This window comes from Zeus faber, assembly GCF_960531495.2.
Source record: "Zeus faber genome assembly, chromosome: 19".
Classification (NCBI taxonomy): Eukaryota; Metazoa; Chordata; class Actinopteri; order Zeiformes; family Zeidae; genus Zeus; species Zeus faber.
Window position 1 is genome coordinate 18,114,103 of NC_137206.1, and position 17,130 is coordinate 18,131,232.

General features: G+C 49.6%; 2 protein-coding genes across 2 annotated transcripts; both read left to right on the plus strand.

Annotated features, from left to right (window-relative positions):
* Positions 1–491: 491 nt before the first annotated feature.
* Positions 492–7,447, plus strand: tmprss7 (transmembrane serine protease 7; the record flags this gene model as incomplete). The annotated part of the gene is made up of 16 exons (XM_080020635.1): positions 492–584; positions 688–755; positions 903–1,096; positions 1,197–1,232; positions 2,562–2,790; positions 3,007–3,131; positions 3,256–3,368; positions 3,855–3,961; positions 4,277–4,413; positions 4,623–4,730; positions 4,840–4,947; positions 5,065–5,181; positions 6,064–6,259; positions 6,370–6,638; positions 7,049–7,185; positions 7,286–7,447. 16 exons carry the CDS (start codon positions 492–494, stop codon positions 7,445–7,447), a joined length of 2,199 nt encoding a protein of 732 aa, XP_079876761.1.
* A 656-nt stretch (positions 7,448–8,103) lies between these two features.
* On the plus strand, positions 8,104–17,130 carry LOC307244995 (suppressor of tumorigenicity 14 protein; the record flags this gene model as incomplete). The annotated part of the gene is made up of 19 exons (XM_080020406.1): positions 8,104–8,187; positions 9,082–9,268; positions 9,401–9,525; positions 10,726–10,793; positions 10,948–11,138; positions 11,342–11,437; positions 11,661–11,880; positions 11,990–12,132; positions 12,510–12,607; positions 12,731–12,840; positions 13,101–13,234; positions 13,556–13,660; positions 13,903–14,013; positions 14,140–14,253; positions 14,414–14,533; positions 14,688–14,871; positions 15,368–15,639; positions 16,740–16,876; positions 16,963–17,130. 19 exons carry the CDS (start codon positions 8,104–8,106, stop codon positions 17,128–17,130), a joined length of 2,667 nt encoding a protein of 888 aa, XP_079876532.1.

Consider the following 17,130-nt stretch of genomic DNA (forward strand, 5'->3'; position numbering starts at 1 on the left):
GATGTGTCTGTGGAGGTGGCCACGGTGGACCACACCCTGCAGAAGATGTGCAGGAAGTACAACAGACGCCGGCGGAGGGGCAAGAAGCTCAGGACGCTGCGGCCCTGCCTGTCCGTCCTCCCGCACCTCGCCATCCTCATCACGGCGGTGGTGTTCGTGCTGGTGGTCATCATGTGGTCCCTGCTCTGGGTCTTCATATGTACGCATAACGCTCACACCGTACAGAACAGCACGATTATTCTTTTTTTTATTTTTTATTTTAATTGAGGATATTCCTATCTGGAAATAAGATATTTTCGCTCCTATTTAACGCATTGTCCATCTCTCAAAGTACACTCAATGCCTTTGCAGTATTTGTGGGATTTTACCCATAACGTTGATTTGTTAATGCATAATTATTCTGTTCTATTGGGTGGTTGATGTATTCGCCGTTTGACTTCCTAAGTTCCTAAGTTCGCAGGGAAAGCAACAGCGGCGTGTACTTTGCCGGGATGTTTCGCGTCGCCAACGTGGAGTTCATCCCAGAGTATCGCCACGCCGAGTCCCACGAGTTTGCATCCATGGCTAACAAGATACAGCATGTGGTACGGACAGATCGACGTCCGACCGGCGAACTTGGGGTTTGGGTAGACGCTGCTCTTCCAACTCTTCATGTCGTTTGTTATCTCTTGGTTTTTTTTGCCACAGGTGAGTAATGTGTACAAGATGTCGTCAGTGGCCAGACTGTACAAGCAAGCCGTCATTTCCGACCTCAGGTACAGCGGCCGCCCTACTGTCATCCACTTACAAAATCCCGTTGGTAGGGTAGTGTTTATTTTCCCAGACTTCGTAGTGTTTGTCCCGATCCTGCTTGACCGTTCGGTCAGCAAAACAAAACTAAACCCTGGTCTGTCCTCCTGCAGCAACAACAACCAGGGGGGCGTGCTGGTGTATTTCTGGATGGTGTTCGTCGTCCCTCACCTGAAGAGCCCGGCGGTGTGTGAGGAGTGTATCGGAGCCATTCTCAGGGACTCTGTGCTCACCAGCTTAGAGAACCGCTCCTCTATCGGCTACCTTCTGGGTCTCCCAGTCGACATGGACTCCATCCTCGTCAATTGTGTGTGTGTGTGTGTGTGTGTGTGTGCGCGCGCCTTGCGAACATATCTTCATGTACTGTACAAGATCCCGGAATTATTGACCTTTTATATCTTTCCCAGCTGCTCAGCGCTTGGATTACACATCGACTGCAGCAGGTAAATGAGACTTTACAGAGTTGATGAGATTCGTTGCCGTTGTCTCCATAGGGAAGGGATGGGGGGAAAGTCATAGACAGTCGTAGTAATAATAGCAATAGTTTGATTTGTTCCTATAATCACTGACCTGAAGGAAGCTTGTTCTAATAATAGGGAACGTCTAGTTCAGTGTTTCTCAATTGGGGATACTCGTACCCCTAGGGCTACACTAAAATCTGCGTCCAGTTGGGTGAATCTTGGTTATAACATTGGTAACCTTTCAAAATCCCCAGGTTAATATCTATACACGTTTGATAGCCTAAATCTTTGCTATACCACATATTTTCAATGCAACCTTTTTATTTCATGAGAATATCATCAATTGTAAGTATCTGTGCCGCTCCTTTAATGTCCATGTTAACACTGCCACATACCACACACATACAATAATGTATGCATATTCTAACATCATTTTTGTTGATTTTGATTTTTTATTTATTTTTCCCAAAAATGTCTTGTGCCAGAGAAGGGGGTACTCAGCTGAAGAGAATATCTTAGATGGGGTACACTGGTCGCCGGTCGCTGGCATAAACGCGGGGATGGTAGCTCAGCGGTAGAGCTGGTAGAGCTGGTGGTCTAGTGATCTAAAGGTTGCTGGTTCGATCCCAGGCTCCTCCTGCTAGCATGCTGTAGTGTCCTTGAGCAAGACACTTAACCCCTAATTGCTCCTGATGGCTGCGTCCGTCGGTGTTTGAACAATTGTAAGTCGCTTTGGATAAAAGCGTCTGCTAAATGACTAAATGTAAATTTAATAAACACTTGGTGTTTGCGGTTGTTTAGGGCCACAACTGATGGCGCACTATCAGTGCGTGGGGGGGGGGCACACAATCAGTGCAACTTTCTGTGTTGCAGTGCCGGCCCCCGACGCAAAAGCATACGAAGCATCCGCTGCTCGTCCCCGTTCGCAGTTTCTCCAAAGAAAGCAACTAAAAACTGTTGTTTATTTGAGATTTTCCCGATTGAACTAAAAACGAACAAACAAAAAAAAAAGCCCTGTGCTTCCCATGCTGTGTCACGCATGGCAACCTAAGTCCCCCCCCACTTAGGGCCTCCATAAATGCACGGGCTGGCCCTCTCTGGATCAGTGGTTCTCAAAATGTTTGAGAACCACTGATCTACAGTAGTTCATACCTGCAATACTTGATTGAATAGGAGAGAGATGGTTCATCCAAAAAAACGGTCCCGTTGAGGTTGGAATTTGTCTTAAAGAAGGTCTTAAAGTGTGTAACTCTGAAACCTGCAGACACACATGGCCTACTGTTTTTTCGTTGGTTTGTCCCCCCCCCCCAGGCTCCCAGTGTGTAGACAAGCTGTATGCCAGCCTGCCCGGGGTGAGGGTCCCGTTGAACGTCTACTCGTCATGGGGCGGCGTGAGCTGCCACGTCAAGCTGACCTCTGTGCCCGGCTCCCTGATCCGTCTGACCATCGGCGCCTTCCTCATCGAGGCCAGCGACTGTGTGAGCGACGCCCTCACCGTGTACGACGCGCTGCTGCCCATGAGGGGGCGCACTCTGCACAGGTCAGTCTGATGGAAACAGGAGAGAAGAAAGGAGAAAAAAAAAGACTCCTGAAGATATCATGTTTATCATGCACCAATAGAACTTATTCCTCTCGTGAATATTTCAGATCTTTCTTCCAGAAAGTGTTTTTTCCCGTGTGAGAATGTATGTTTATCATGTCATTTCAATTGTCTGTCTTTGGATAAACTTTTGCATAAAGTCCCGTTACGTTACAGGGTGTGTGAGCCGGTGACTACCCCGCTGTCTCTGGTGTCAACTTCCAATGTCATGCTGCTCTCCTTTTGGATGGCCCAGGGAAACAAGAGCTTCAGGGGACACTTTGAGGCCATCCCCGAGGAATGTGAGACACTTCTTTGTGGTCTCATTTAAAACCGATAGGCGACATCCGAGCTCATCGATGGAAACGGTGGCGCTCATATGCGCGATCTGAGGTGTCTTCTTTTTCTTTCGTTTTTTTTTTACAGTGTGTTTGTCTCACATTGAGACCCAGCAAAAGCCCGATTTTACCGGTGAGATCTACAGTCCCTTTCACCCCAGCCTCCTTCCCCCGAAGTGCTCCTGCACATGGTGGTTTCAGGTTAGTACGCACCACAGACACTCTTGACCGTCGTGCATTTGTATGTACAGTCAGGCCCGCCCACGCAAAAGGCCGGGCCCCTGAAAAGGTCCAGCAGTGGCCCCGGGGGCCGGTGCAAGAGAGTGACTGAAAAAGTCTCCCCGTTATGCAGTTTTTTTGTTTCATTCGGATTAAAATAAATACATCTACGGTAAAAACGCAGCTTTTATTTCGCTGTTTTTATTTTATGTACTGTTTTTATTATTTTTATTCGGAAATCGCTCTGACGCGAAGCGGAGAAGCTCTGATCCCTCAGCGGAGCCGAGATCAAATGGGCCCCTCCCCAAATGTGCCCCTCTCGCGGCTCGGCCCCAGAAAGCTCCCTTCCCCCCTTATGGGCGGCCCTGTGTACAGTATGTCTGTAGTTGTTGGTGGCAGATCGAGGGTGTTAATCATCAAAGTCATGATGGGATGTTACAGGATGATCAGTTTGTTGTCCCATTTCAGACTCCAAGCCAAGCCCTGGGAGTCACACTGACGTTTCAGAACTATGTCCTAAAGCCAAAGGACATGAAGGCCTGCGAACACGGCTGGTGGAAGATCAACGAGATCATGTACGTATAGTCATATGCAGCGCTGTATGTTTAAAGTGGTTAGAATATTTTGTTTAGGAAGTCCTACATTTGATACTTTTTTTTTAACCCATGAAACAGCCCTTCAATGTATTGGCGTTATGTATGTGCGGTTTCCATTCGTTGGTGGCAGAGTCCGCCATCCCCACCCAACATCATACAATGTTATGAAGTAGCACTCCAAATAAAAATGTCCGTGCCCTTGTTTACCGCCGTGCCTTGCTCCCGCACCGCCTCACCTTCCCGACAATCTACTTGTTGAGCGGATTGTTTTTGGCGGATGTCTTCCTGCCCCAGATACTGCGGGAGCTACGTGAGCCACTCCACGTTGTTCCGGATCGCCGACCGCAACCCTGAGGTGGAGTTCCGCTGCAGCTCCCGAAACTCTGACCAGCCCTTCCAGGCCTCCTACGGCAGCTACAACATCAGTCACCGTGAGAACCAACACTCCAGGGAGCATCCGTTTTTGACCTAAGTCTGCTGTCTCGCTGACCTTAACGACGATGACCCAACCTCAAAATATGTCCCGAATTCGCAATCCTCTATCTAGTTCCCCCCTCTGGCGTTTGGGCTGCCTTACCTCTGTCATGTCCCCCACTCTAACCTTTCTCCCTCCGCCCCTGGTTGCGTGTGTCTCCGCCAGCCTGTCCAGAGGGACACTTCATGTGCTCCACGGGGTTCTGCGTGGAGAAGCGCCGGCGCTGCGACGGCCTGGACGACTGCCAGGACGAAAGCGACGAGGTCTTCTGCCGTGCGTGGTTCCCTATAGATCGCTCTACTCGAAATCGCCGACAGCGCTCATCGCGGCTCGTTCAAGCGGTTTCAACGGAGGCTTGATATTTCGTCTCGATGTTTTACAGCCGCGCCGTCCAAAAACTGTGGCGGCAGTGCGCCCCCGCACCCTCTGTACGTATGCAATGGGGAGAAAGACTGCGTTAATGGGAGGGATGAGGTCAACTGTACGCAGGGTAAGGACTCATCTTTTTTGTGTGTGTGTGTGTGTGTGTGTGTGTGTGTGTGTGTGTGTGTGCGTGCGTGTGTGCGTTCACGCACATATCTCGATTCATTTATTTTCTCTCTGGCAGAGACGACCTGCTCTGCGCTGAGGTACCAGTGCGGCAGCGGCTCCTGCATCCTGAAGAAGAACGCAAAGTGCGACGGCGTTCCTGACTGCCTGGACCATAGCGACGAGGAGGACTGCGGTGAGAAACTCACACTTGACAATCTGTGGGCCGATATGTTCCCCACGCAGGGCTCTGACGTTGCCTCTTTCCCTTTATATGATTCCCATGAGAAATATTTGAGATATTTAAGAGGAATTTTACACTAGAAATATTAGACGCACCAGTCCTACATTTGAATTGTGCTAATATTCACCGCAGCCTGTTTTCCGCTGCTGGGCCTCGTGTGACTCATGTGTGGTTGCAGGAGATACGTGCGGTTTCACTTCATTGCTTTGTGCTCTGAACTTTGAACTGCATCACAGGCTAGACCTCCTCCTCTCATGGCTTTCTCTGTTATTTATAATTTTATCGTGGTCACGGTATCACGGTAATGGGATTCGGCTTGTCTTAGATCGCTCTACTGTGCTTTCACGCACGCGCACACTTTTAATAAGTCTGCTGCAGGCGTGTCTGTCATGGTGGTGACTCAGCATTCCTCTACTGTTGGGTCAATGTAGGTGAACACAAATCGGCCAATGAGCATATATTGCGTTGTACGCCCAGAGCTAAGTCTAACTGACTTTTTGGTCAATTAAAGCCAACATGTCCCCTCTCATGCACACACTCTCAGATCCTCACACACAAACGCGTAGCCTACATCAGTTGGTCTCAACAGGGGGTCCTTCAAGAGGTTTATGGGCGTCCATAGCTGTTATCTCCCTGACAGGAGACAGGTATATAGACAGGTATAGACATTTGGACTTAATCACATCTAACAATAAAAATCCTTTCGGATTGGGGTTCCAGAGACAAAATGCTATTAGATGGGGTCTGTGGCCTAATGGATTACATACCCTGGGCCAATATAGCCAAAATCACGAGTATATTATGTAACAAACTCCATCATTGTGTGCCCTCCAGCCTGTGGTCATCCATCACCAGTGAAGAGGGTGGAAACATCCGCACGGCCGGAGCGCATTGTGGGCGGAGTCAACTCGGTGGAGGGGGAGTGGCCTTGGCAGGTCAGCCTCCACTTCTCTGGTAACTTGTACTGCGGCGCCTCTGTCCTCTCCACCGATTGGCTGATATCCGCTGCCCACTGCTTCAGCAAAGAAAGGTAGGCATGAAACAGGTTGTCATATTAAAAGATCTAATTTTAAGTATGAGAGACTAGCTACAGTCATGCGTCCATTGATGACTCTGAAACCGGACCTCCCACCCCGCCAGGTTGTCAGACCCGCGGCTTTGGAGGGCCCACCTGGGAATGCTGACGCAGGGCAGTACCAAACACGTGGCGGAGATCCAGCGCATCGTGGTGCACGAGTATTACGACGCCCGCACATTCGACTATGATATTGCCCTGCTGCAGCTGAAGATGCCCTGGCCCGCGTCCCTCAAACACCTGGTCCAACCCGTGTGTCTGCCCGCCCCCTCTCAGACCCTCACCTCCAAGCACCACTGCTGGGTCACCGGCTGGGGATACCGCTCTGAGGAGGGTGAGGACCAATATCAGACCTTTTATAGATTGAAGATTAGACTTGACATTGAATAAAGGGCACTCTTAACCCACCATGTTACTCAACATCCCATTAGTCCCTAATATTCTATATTCAAGTTTTTTTCTATAGCCCTTAATCACAGTACAGTCTCACAGGATCCACATTTCACATAGAAATCAATGGCATCCCCCTAGTGTGAACCACACCCGGCCAAGGAAAAAAATTCCAGGTAAACCCCTTGGGGAGAAACAAAACAGACAGAAACCAGACAGGAATGTATCTGTCTTTATATTATTGCCATCGACACAAAAGCAACCCTTGGATGAATCAATGCAAATGGACCCTGAGAAGAACAAGGTTTGTTGACGGTTTTCCCGCCCTCTCTTTTTCCTTTTCCTCCACGACAGATAAAGCGCTTCCCTCGGTGCTGCAGAAAGCCGAAGTGTCCATACTCAGCCAGAGCGAGTGTAAGAAGAAGTATGGACCGGTGTCGCCACGCATGCTGTGCGCCGGAGTCCCGTCTGGAGAGCAGGACGCCTGCAGAGTGAGTCCAGCCCCGCCGTCAACACGCAAAGCAGGAGTAGGATTAAGCATATAACTCGTCATGGTTCATGTGTTGTGTGCATGTGCGTTCTCCTAAACAGGGAGACTCGGGGGGTCCCCTGTCCTGTCGGGCTCCGGGCGGGGGCAGGTGGTTCCTCGTTGGCATCGTCAGCTGGGGCGCGGGGTGCGGCAGACCCAACCTGCCCGGCGTTTACACCAGAGTCCACAAGTTCACCTCCTGGATTCACGGCCATATCACCTGACACAGACGCCCGTTATCTCATTTTGATTGAATCCTGCATTATCACCAGTGGATGCTTTAATGTAATGCAATTAAAGAAATGTAACGTGTGACCATGTGCTGTGTTTTTTATTGCCGTTTAAAAATGAAGTATTTCCATCAGTTTACATATTATACTAAAGAGAATACAGTAGTATATAAAGTATACATAATATAACTATATATAGTATATAATATTTTAAAGTATAAAATAAAAGGTATTGAAAAAAATGACACAGTTAATAAATAAATGATACTGGTTTACAGATGCAGCTGAACAGACTACCGTCATTTGGTGACTTATTTTTTGGAATTTTATATTTTCAAATTATTTTTTAAATGTATACATATATATGAAAGTGTTTCCTACTATTATATTATAATTTACATCCCCCCACCTGAGCCTGGACTGTCCCCTTCATAGTGGTCCCATTGTACCGCGGTGCATTGTGGGTCCCCATGTCACACCTGTCCGGGGAGGCACAGCGACAGAGCCCGCAGCCTCCGAGCCACTCAGGTCGGGTTTCTGCCTCCGCTCCTTCCCCCCGAAGCAGCGGCAGCCGGGGCTCCTCTGCTCATCGTTTCTATGACTGAGGCTTTGTCTTGTGAAGCGGATCCGGAGCTGAACGGGACGGTGTCATGAGGACTCCCCCAAAAAGTAAACGCTGCGGGGTTTACAGCATCTCCGGCCATGGAGCCTGCACCCTCCCTGCCGCTGCCCAGGTAAGAGGCTTCTTCACTGCGGCTCTGTGGCCTCTCCGGCCCCTCTGGGCCCCCGAGGTGATACAACAATCATGAGACTTTTTTTTTTTTTTTTCTTCTTCTAAATAACATTTCACTGTTGTGAAAAAAAACAAAAAAAAAAAACTTTTGTGAACTTTTGATGAATTCCCCCGGATTAAAAAGGGGAGCATTAGTCTCAATGGCTGACCCACATGGTTCATCTTCATCTCAGTTGCAAAATCTTTCAATTCTCTGGGGGGTTTCAGTTATTTCTCATGGATGTGTGCTGAGTGGTGGGCTGTGGGAAAGTACACCCAAGTAGAAACCTTTGTGTGCTCTCTGGGGGGATCTAATAATAATAATAATAATAATAAGAAGAAGAATATAGTAATAATGACGTTATTATTATTATTATTATGTAATACCCTTTATTTGTGCAGCACCTTATATACACAACATGCAACGCAAAGTGTTTTAAATTGATATAAATATTTATAGAAAGTCAAATGATAAGCATGATCATTAAAAAAATCGAAATACCTATTTTATCAAATTTTATTTTGCTCAATTTCTGTTTTGGGTCATCCATTTTTAAAAAAGATATTGAAGAATCATGATCATTTCTAAGCAATTTTTTTTGAATTATGAGTATTATTATTATTTATTTTGAATTATTTATCCCCAAATGATTAGTCTTGAACTACTACAAGCAATTCTCAATTAATTCTCACGATAATAATTTTGAATGAACTTTAATGGCTCTGTCTTTGTATTTGTTTTCATCACATTAAATAGCGACATAGTGAACATGGATTTTCCCTATATCATTCGAAAACAATACGGAAGCAAGCGGATAGATCGATGATATTTGAGGTATGACCTGGTCCTCGATAGGGAGCGGGGGTCTTTGAGAAGACCACCCAGTTGGAGAGCTCCGACACAAAGCCTGAGGGTCAGGCAGGCCAGGAGGTGGAGAGGGGGCAGGCTCCATTATGTGGCTCATGGCGGCGATGGACGTTAGGCATCTTGCCTTTCTTCCCCTTCACCGCCGCCATCGCACTGACCCTGCACTTCTTAACATGTGAGTAGAATACTACGCTGTGTGTGTGTAAGTACATGCTGTGCATCTAAATTGTTGCCAAACCATCCACCCTGAAAGTTATTTATTTCACCCTATCAGTATATCACGCTCTCCAATCTCCCCCCTCCTCAGCACCACCCTCCTCAGTGTTTTACATCGGCGGCAGTGTGGAGTTCCCAAACCTTAGCTTTTCATTGGACCTGGCGGACTCTACCTCTCCACAGTTCCGCCTCCAGGCTCAGGCTTTAAACGATTATGTAAGTGGAATAGTAGATCTGTCCGTCATTGGTGCTAGATTCCCCTCTTTCTCCTCCTCCGCCTCTTTCCAGCCCCCTCTGAACTTCTAGCTCCCCGCTCATAAAGGCTCTCCGAGCTTTGATGTGGTTTTCCACCACCGTGTTATAAAATAATCCCCTTCCTGCAGTCGATTGATGCTTTTATTTCTCCCTCTCATCTCTGCGTTACTCTTTCCCTAATCTTTAACTCCTCCCTACCATTTCCCCCCCTTTCGCTCACTCATCTCGTAGTCTCTCGCTCTCTCTCGCTCTCTCTCTCTCTCTCTCTCGCTCGCCCATACTCCATCTCTCACTTTCCCTCTTTGCTTTCTTGCTTCTCCGGCGGTGTTAAATGTAAAGTTGCCGTAACGGGAGCCGGGCACAATGTGTGTGTGTGTGTTTCAGTGTGTTTCTGTGTGTGTCGGGACCCCCAGGGACCGGGCCTTTTCAGGGCCCGAGGACAAGCCTGGCGTTTGTGAGCTCTCGGCGAGCAGTGAGAGTGAGAGGAAGAGCAGCCCCTCAATAAAAACATTGTCTGTGCGGCTTTCATACAATCGGCCGCTCTGTGCCCTACGCCGCGGAGAGACGAGTGAGAGCTGCGGCTTTTGGAGAGCGAGGGAGACGGGGGGCAGTAGGGCAGACCGGGGACAGGGGGGGACAGGGGGACGCAGGGGGCCGGGGAAGGCGCTGAAGGGACCGGCGATGCGGGAGCATTGAAGTGGCTGATTGATGTTCGGGGATTCCTCTAATAGGGATGTAATCAGCCCTGCAGGTGAATAAGCCGTGCCAGTCAGTTGGCCGTCATATCTGTCCGGCCATCTGTTCATTAAATAGCGGGTGAACCCAAGGCCGGGAACCCACACAACCCTTGGTCTACCTCTACAAGGTACAGACACAAAGGGGCTCTGTGCTGGTCAAAGTCAGCTTCCACACACACACACAGACACACACACACACACACACACACACACACACACACAATCTCACACACACACCCACACACTCGATCTGGGCTTTTGTGGATCACAAGCCTGCAGATTCCACCAGCGGTGCCCGCGTATCGTGCCGCTAAAGTGCTGAGGTGACCTCACTTGCGTCCGTGTGATGTCACATCCTGTGCGAACGAATATATTCGCTCTGTTCTCTCCCTCTCCCTTCCGTCTGTGCTTTTTTGGGAAACAGTTCTCGCAACTCTATGAGTCGTCCCCGTGGAGCACCTACCACCTACACTCAGGAATCGCCGCTTTCAGGTATGCAGAACTGAAAAATCAACGAGTTGAAGTATGCGAATCAAACTGGAGCACAAGTTATTATATGCACACTTAACAAAGGAAAGTATTGCATCGTATGTCTGTTGCCCCCTCAACGTTGGAATAGCATCATTGTAAAGCGTTTGTGTGACAGCGAAGGAGCGGAAGGGCTGAACACGTTCTACTGGAGCAAGTTCTCCGCCCCGGCCGACATCGCCGCGGCAATCCGGAGGTGGAGCCCCCCTCGGGCGCCGCGGCGGCTCCCGGGCTCCAACAAGTTCCTGGGCAGTCGCAACGAGGAACGCTACTACGCGGAGCGCGACGAGGACGCGCTCAAACTGCTGGGTAGAGAGTCTGAGACATAGCAAACATAACAACAGTACACACAGTACACACACTCTGTTGAGGACAAGTTCAGCCTCTTCCTTTGATTTGGGATTTCCAGCAGAACACAGATGCCATTTTGGTAGGTTAGTGCCGACAGACCATAGTAAAGTGTAACTCAAGGCTTTGTCATGCCTTATGATGTTTCCATGTTGTCCGTGTAGGCTTTGACCCCGATGACTTTGAGTCAGAGGACAAGACGGGGAAGATTAAGAACCCCAACAGCATCCAGAGTGGGAAGTGGCAGCTCGGTTTCCAAGGTGAGTGGAGCGCGATGTATCTATGGTCGTTTTTGCCGTGATAGGTCACATAATCCTTTCTAACTTCCCATACTTGTCTTTGTATCACATTTGTTTCACCATAGAACGGATATTTTAACCGTATAAGCAATAGCCCGGGGATATAAAGGGAAAGCCAGAGTAGAGCATTTTGTTCTAATGGCCCCCGTGTAAGAAAATCTCTCCCGCGATTTCCTCTTTGCAGCAATGTCTTTTGATCTCTACGCCAAATTCGGTAACAACCGCACTCTGAGCCTGGTGAACCCAAAAAAGCCATACTACCAGTGGCGCCTGCGGGTGCCCTCGGGCCATGTGGTGCGGCTGGTCATCCTCACCCTGCACGGGGCCACGCCGGGGAGCTGCTCTGCACATAAGCTGTCGGCCTACGACTTCCTGCTGCCTCTGCAGAACAAGATCATCGCCAGGTGCGGCTTTGAAAAAGCGGGGGTAGCGACTGCTGCAAAGACGGAAACGCATGTTATTTAGCAAAATTCATAACCTACACATAACGCGGGGCGGGAATGTCTACGTCAGGTGGTGTGGACTGCCGGTCTCTGGTGCATCCCCGGTCATGAAGCTGACGTCTTCTGGAAACGTGATGCTGGTGACCTTCTCCTTCAGCAGGCAGAGGGATGGAGCCATCTTCAAAGCCTTCTTCCAGGCCATTCCTAAAGCAGGTTCGGGTGGATTCTCTCTCTTTTCTCTCTCTCTATCTATCTATCTATCTGTCTGTCCGTCCGTCATCCATCCATCCCTCCCTCCCTCCCTCCCTCCCTCCCTCCTCTATCTATCTATCTATCTATCTATCTATCTATCTATCTATCTATCTATCTATCTATCTATCTATCTATCTATCTATCTATCTATCTATCTATCTATCTATCTATCGCTCTCTCTCTCTCTCTCTCTCTCTCAATGAATGTGTCTCTGGGATGACACTCCTTTTTTTGTATGATTGAATATGTTTTTGGACATTTGCATGAGTCCAACTGGTTGAATTGGGATCCTGTGTGCCTGAGCGTGCGGTTATCTGCCTCAATACCCCCCCCTGCAGGTTGCGGAGGGTCAATATCCTCCTGGAATGGCTCCCTGTCCACGCCTTACTACCCAGCCCACTACCCACCAAACCTGGACTGCACCTGGACAATAAGGGTGAGCCATGCATTGCGAGGGAGACGCTCAAAGAGAAGCGAAGGAGGAGCTCACCCGTTTCAGCCAGCCCACATTTCAGCTTCTCCACTCTGTGGCTCTCTCTGAACGTGCGCTGACTCTCAGGCGCCGCTGCCCGGGTACCTGATCTCCATGACGATCGTGACGTTGGACGTTCAGGACGCCGCGTCCTCGGACGGCTGCGAAAAGGACTGGCTGGACGTGGGCGGGATAAAGTAAGAAGTGAAAAAAGTCGCCCTGTGATGAGATGGGTCATGTCTGAAGATGAATGTTGTATGAGTCAAGTCAACGCCAATTGGAGAAACTCCAACTCGTACCGGCAGCTCAAATATGTGTATCTACATATTTACATGTTTATGCTTGTTGTGTCACTTCCTGGATATTGTGATTGTGGGTTCCATTACTTTGGAGGTTGGAGGTTGGAGGTTTACGCGCCGCACGTGCTCACGCACTATCCAAATGTTCCTCCTTCCAGACTCTGTGACCCAGTGTCAGACAGCAGCAAAAAGCGCGTCTACTCCTCCCCGGTCTCCCTCCACTTCCACTCCGATGAATCTCTCACTCACAAGGGCTTTTACCTGCTGTACCGCGCCTTTTCCACCGAGAGCAGTGAGTGGAAAGTGAACCGAATATGAGCTATGTATGAACCCGGTACACGTTCCTTCAGGGGTTCTGGGGATTCAACCATGCGGCCCTGGGGTCTCAATTCTTCTGAAAGCATCGTTCCGGCCAATTTACCTGCTTTTATGCCTTTGTTCTACTGTCCTTTCAAGGGAAACTTGTGTTAGAGTGGAGAGTAGAACAACAGTGAAACGCGATACCATCCATTCACAATTTTAACAGAAAGATTGCTGATTGTTTAGCCCAAATGAACCATTAATCCTTAGAAAACCCACCCTCACTCCACATGACCTGCCTCTCCGTCCCCAGCCTGTCCTCGCCAGTTCCGCTGCGGAGACGGACGCTGTGTCCCTCTGAGGAAGGTGTGTGACGGCGTGAAAGACTGCTCCGACGGCCGTGACGAAGCGAAATGCCGTGAGTCTGTCCCCGTGGGCGCCTTTTTTAGCGCGTCGTTGACGAAATATGTTGAAAAGTGAGAAATAGAAGTTGGTTGTAAGATCCCACAAACACTCGGATCAGTAGGGTGGGTGGTGGTGACCGGGTTTGCCTTAGTCACTTAGATGCTTCTTTTTAGGCACAAGTTCAAGGGTTTGAGGAGAGTGTGTGGGTGTGTGTGTCGGTGTGTGGGTTTGGGGGTGTGTGTGTTGGATCTCTAGCATCCTGCAAGCCAGGAGAGTTATCCTGTGGAAGTGGTCAGTGCAAGCCTCCCAGCAGCCAGTGCGGCAGCCAAAGCTCCTGTGGAGACAGCAGCGAAGAGGGCAACTGCGGTGAGTAGAGAAAACATTTTTGGGAGTGCACTATACCACATGCTTTCAAGGAATGGTGTAGTTATGTTTTTTTCCTGGTGGTTTTTTTTTTGTTGTTTTTTTTTTGTCTCATCTTGGCCATTTCAGCAGGAAAATGTTACCACGTGTGTCCCAACAAGGTGTGTGTGCCAAAGTCCTCAGTGTGCGATGGGGTCATCGACTGCAAGGATCGCAGTGATGAGATCAACTGCACCAGAGCCTGTGAGTGTTGATCTGCGCGATTTTATAACCCGTGGCTGCCCCCGCCACCATCCCGTCTGGTTCTTTTCACGTCGAATCGGTGATTTTTTGTTGTGTCGCAAAACAGACCAGAGATAGGTGTCTGTTGACCTTGTAAACGATGCCCTTTGACCCTGCTTAGACCACAAAGGCTGCTCCCCGTCATCCTTCAAATGTGCCAACGAAAAGTGTGTGAATAAGATCAACCCTGAGTGCGACGGAGCCAAGGACTGCTCTGACGGCTCCGACGAGCTGCGATGCGGTCAGTGCTGTGATGCTTTTTTTCCTTTTGTGCCGCTCTATGCGTGCCTCTATGTTTGTCTTTGCGTATTAATCACCTCCCCTTCTCCACCCGTTCTCATCCCGTCCCGCCCATCTACGACTGGATTTCCGGACCTCTTCCTCCCTGCGGCCAGGTTGTGGGACCAGGCCCAGGAAGCGGACCAAGATAGTCGGGGGATCTGACGCCGGGGCGGGGTCCTGGCCCTGGCAGGTCAGCCTGCAGATGGATCGCTACGGCCACGTCTGCGGAGCCTCGCTGGTCTCCAGCCGCTGGCTCGTCTCGGCTGCGCACTGCTTTCAGGACTCGGATGCCATCAAGTGAGGCGTCTGGGTTTTTTTCTTTCATCTTTGGTTTTGACTTCCTAGCTGAAGGTTAGGCTGCTGTCTGGAAATCCTGACTTCAAATGCAAAACATTTGCAATGGCACGGCTTAGAAAATCTCCCTCCCTGGCTTCCTATGCCTTCTGGCGATCAGTGTCATTGCTGCTTTACACCATGGTGACTCGGCGGCCATTTTGCTGGACAATGCTGTTGGTCTCGCCTTCAACATTGTGGATAACTTTAATCCGGTTTCTGTAGTCTTTCGTCAGGATCCTCTTTAAAACCTTCAACTGGCCCCCCCCTTTTTTTTTTCTTGGTTTTGGTTTGGAGACAGAAGCCAGTGTTTTGTCCACTGTGTCAGTGTGGCAGTTGTTTACTGGCTCTTCCGGGTGGAGCTTCCCACCCCGAGGTCAAACACCGGCCAACATCGACGGTGACTTTAATTCAATGCCTCTCATTTTGCACCAATTCCCATTCATCTCCGTGTCCGCAGATATTCGGACGCCCGCTCGTGGCGAGCCCACATGGGCATGCGTGTGATGACCACGGGCAGCAGCGGGGCGTCCACGCGGCCGATCCGCCGCATCGTCCTCCACCCCCAGTACGACCAGTTCACCTCGGACTACGACATCGCCCTCCTGGAGCTCGGCGCCCCGGTCTTCTTCAACGACCTGGTGCAGCCCATCTGTGTGCCCGCCCCCTCGCACGCCTTCACCACAGGAACCAGCTGCTTCGTCACCGGCTGGGGGGTGCTCATGGAGGACGGTGAGGGCTCCAGAGAGGTTGTTATACAACCGGCTTGAGAAAATGGCATGTTTTGTGTCGGTGTGGATAGTGTCTTATTAACCTCATTCTGTGGAAGCGATCAGCCAAGTTCCGGACAAACGGCCGTTATAACGTGATGTTTATCAGTTGAAAACCGGCTGAATAAAATTTTTCCCCGAATGAATACAATACTCTTGCGTAGTTTTCAGACTTTCAGGCTCTGGATAGCTGCTCTCATGCCCTGTCAATTTAATTTTATTTTGATTTTGATACAGACAAAGACGTAAAAAAATTCATGAGGTGAGGAGATACAGTATCCCCTGGCCCCCGTAGAACGTCTCTGGGTGCGGTGAGTTAGGAGGAGACGGGAACATTTTCCTCAGCGTGCACGGCTCGCTCTCTGTTCAAAGTGTGACAGTGTTGAGTTCTATTCGGGGCAACTTCCATCTCTTCTGGATTTATAGAGTGTGCATTCTGAGCAGGAGCAGCAGCACTGCATTGTCTTAAACATAGATTTTTGACTTTCAGGAATAAACACACTGCGGTTCAGAAATGATTGGTTCCCATTAAACATACACAGATTGTGTGTGTGTGTGTGTGTGTGTGTGTGTGTGTGTGTGTGTGTGTGTGTGTGTGTGTGTGTTGTGTGTGTGTGTGTGTGTGTGTGTGTGTGTGTGTGTGTTTGCGCGTGCGTGCGTGCGTGCTTGCGTGCGTGCGTGCGTGCGTGTGTCACGATGATAAAATGATTGTAAATGCAATGATAACATTTATATGATTGCCTCGTCGCCGGCCCAATAACCAGCGGCCCACCGGGAATCTTCTCCTGGGAATCTTTCATGCCAGTATTTCGCCTAAATACAAGCATATACAACACTAATGATGAGTAATAAATTATTTCGATTCTGTCTGGTGGGCTTTTGGGATATGTCCAAGGTACAGGGACAAATATGTAGTTTCGACCTCATCAAGCCTTTTGAAAACAAGCTTGCTCTTTCAAGGTCAGATCTTCTTTCCCGTGAAAAGAGCTTTCTGAATTTTTTTTTCCTCAGCACCCCAAAATATTTGTGTGCCGTTGCAAACGATTGTGTCCTCACTCACAGGGGAACTGGCGTCTCGCTTGCAAGAGGCCTCTGTGAAGATCATCAACCGGGGCACCTGCAACAAGCTGTACGACGATGCCGTCACCCCCAGGATGCTCTGTGCTGGGAACCTGCAGGGAGGGGTGGACGCCTGCCAAGTATGGATGCTTTTTTGGGTGTTATTTTGAGTGTCTTGTCCTTCCATCATCCGGCTAAAGCCGTGGGTGTTTGTGTCTGCCTGCAGGGCGACTCCGGGGGCCCTCTGGTGTGTCTGGAGCGGGGCAGGCGGTGGTTCCTGGCCGGGGTGGTGAGCTGGGGCGAGGGCTGCGCCCGGCAGAACCGCCCCGGCGTCTACACGCAGGTCGTCAAGTTCACCGACTGGATCCAGCAGCAGACCAAAGGACAAGTGTGA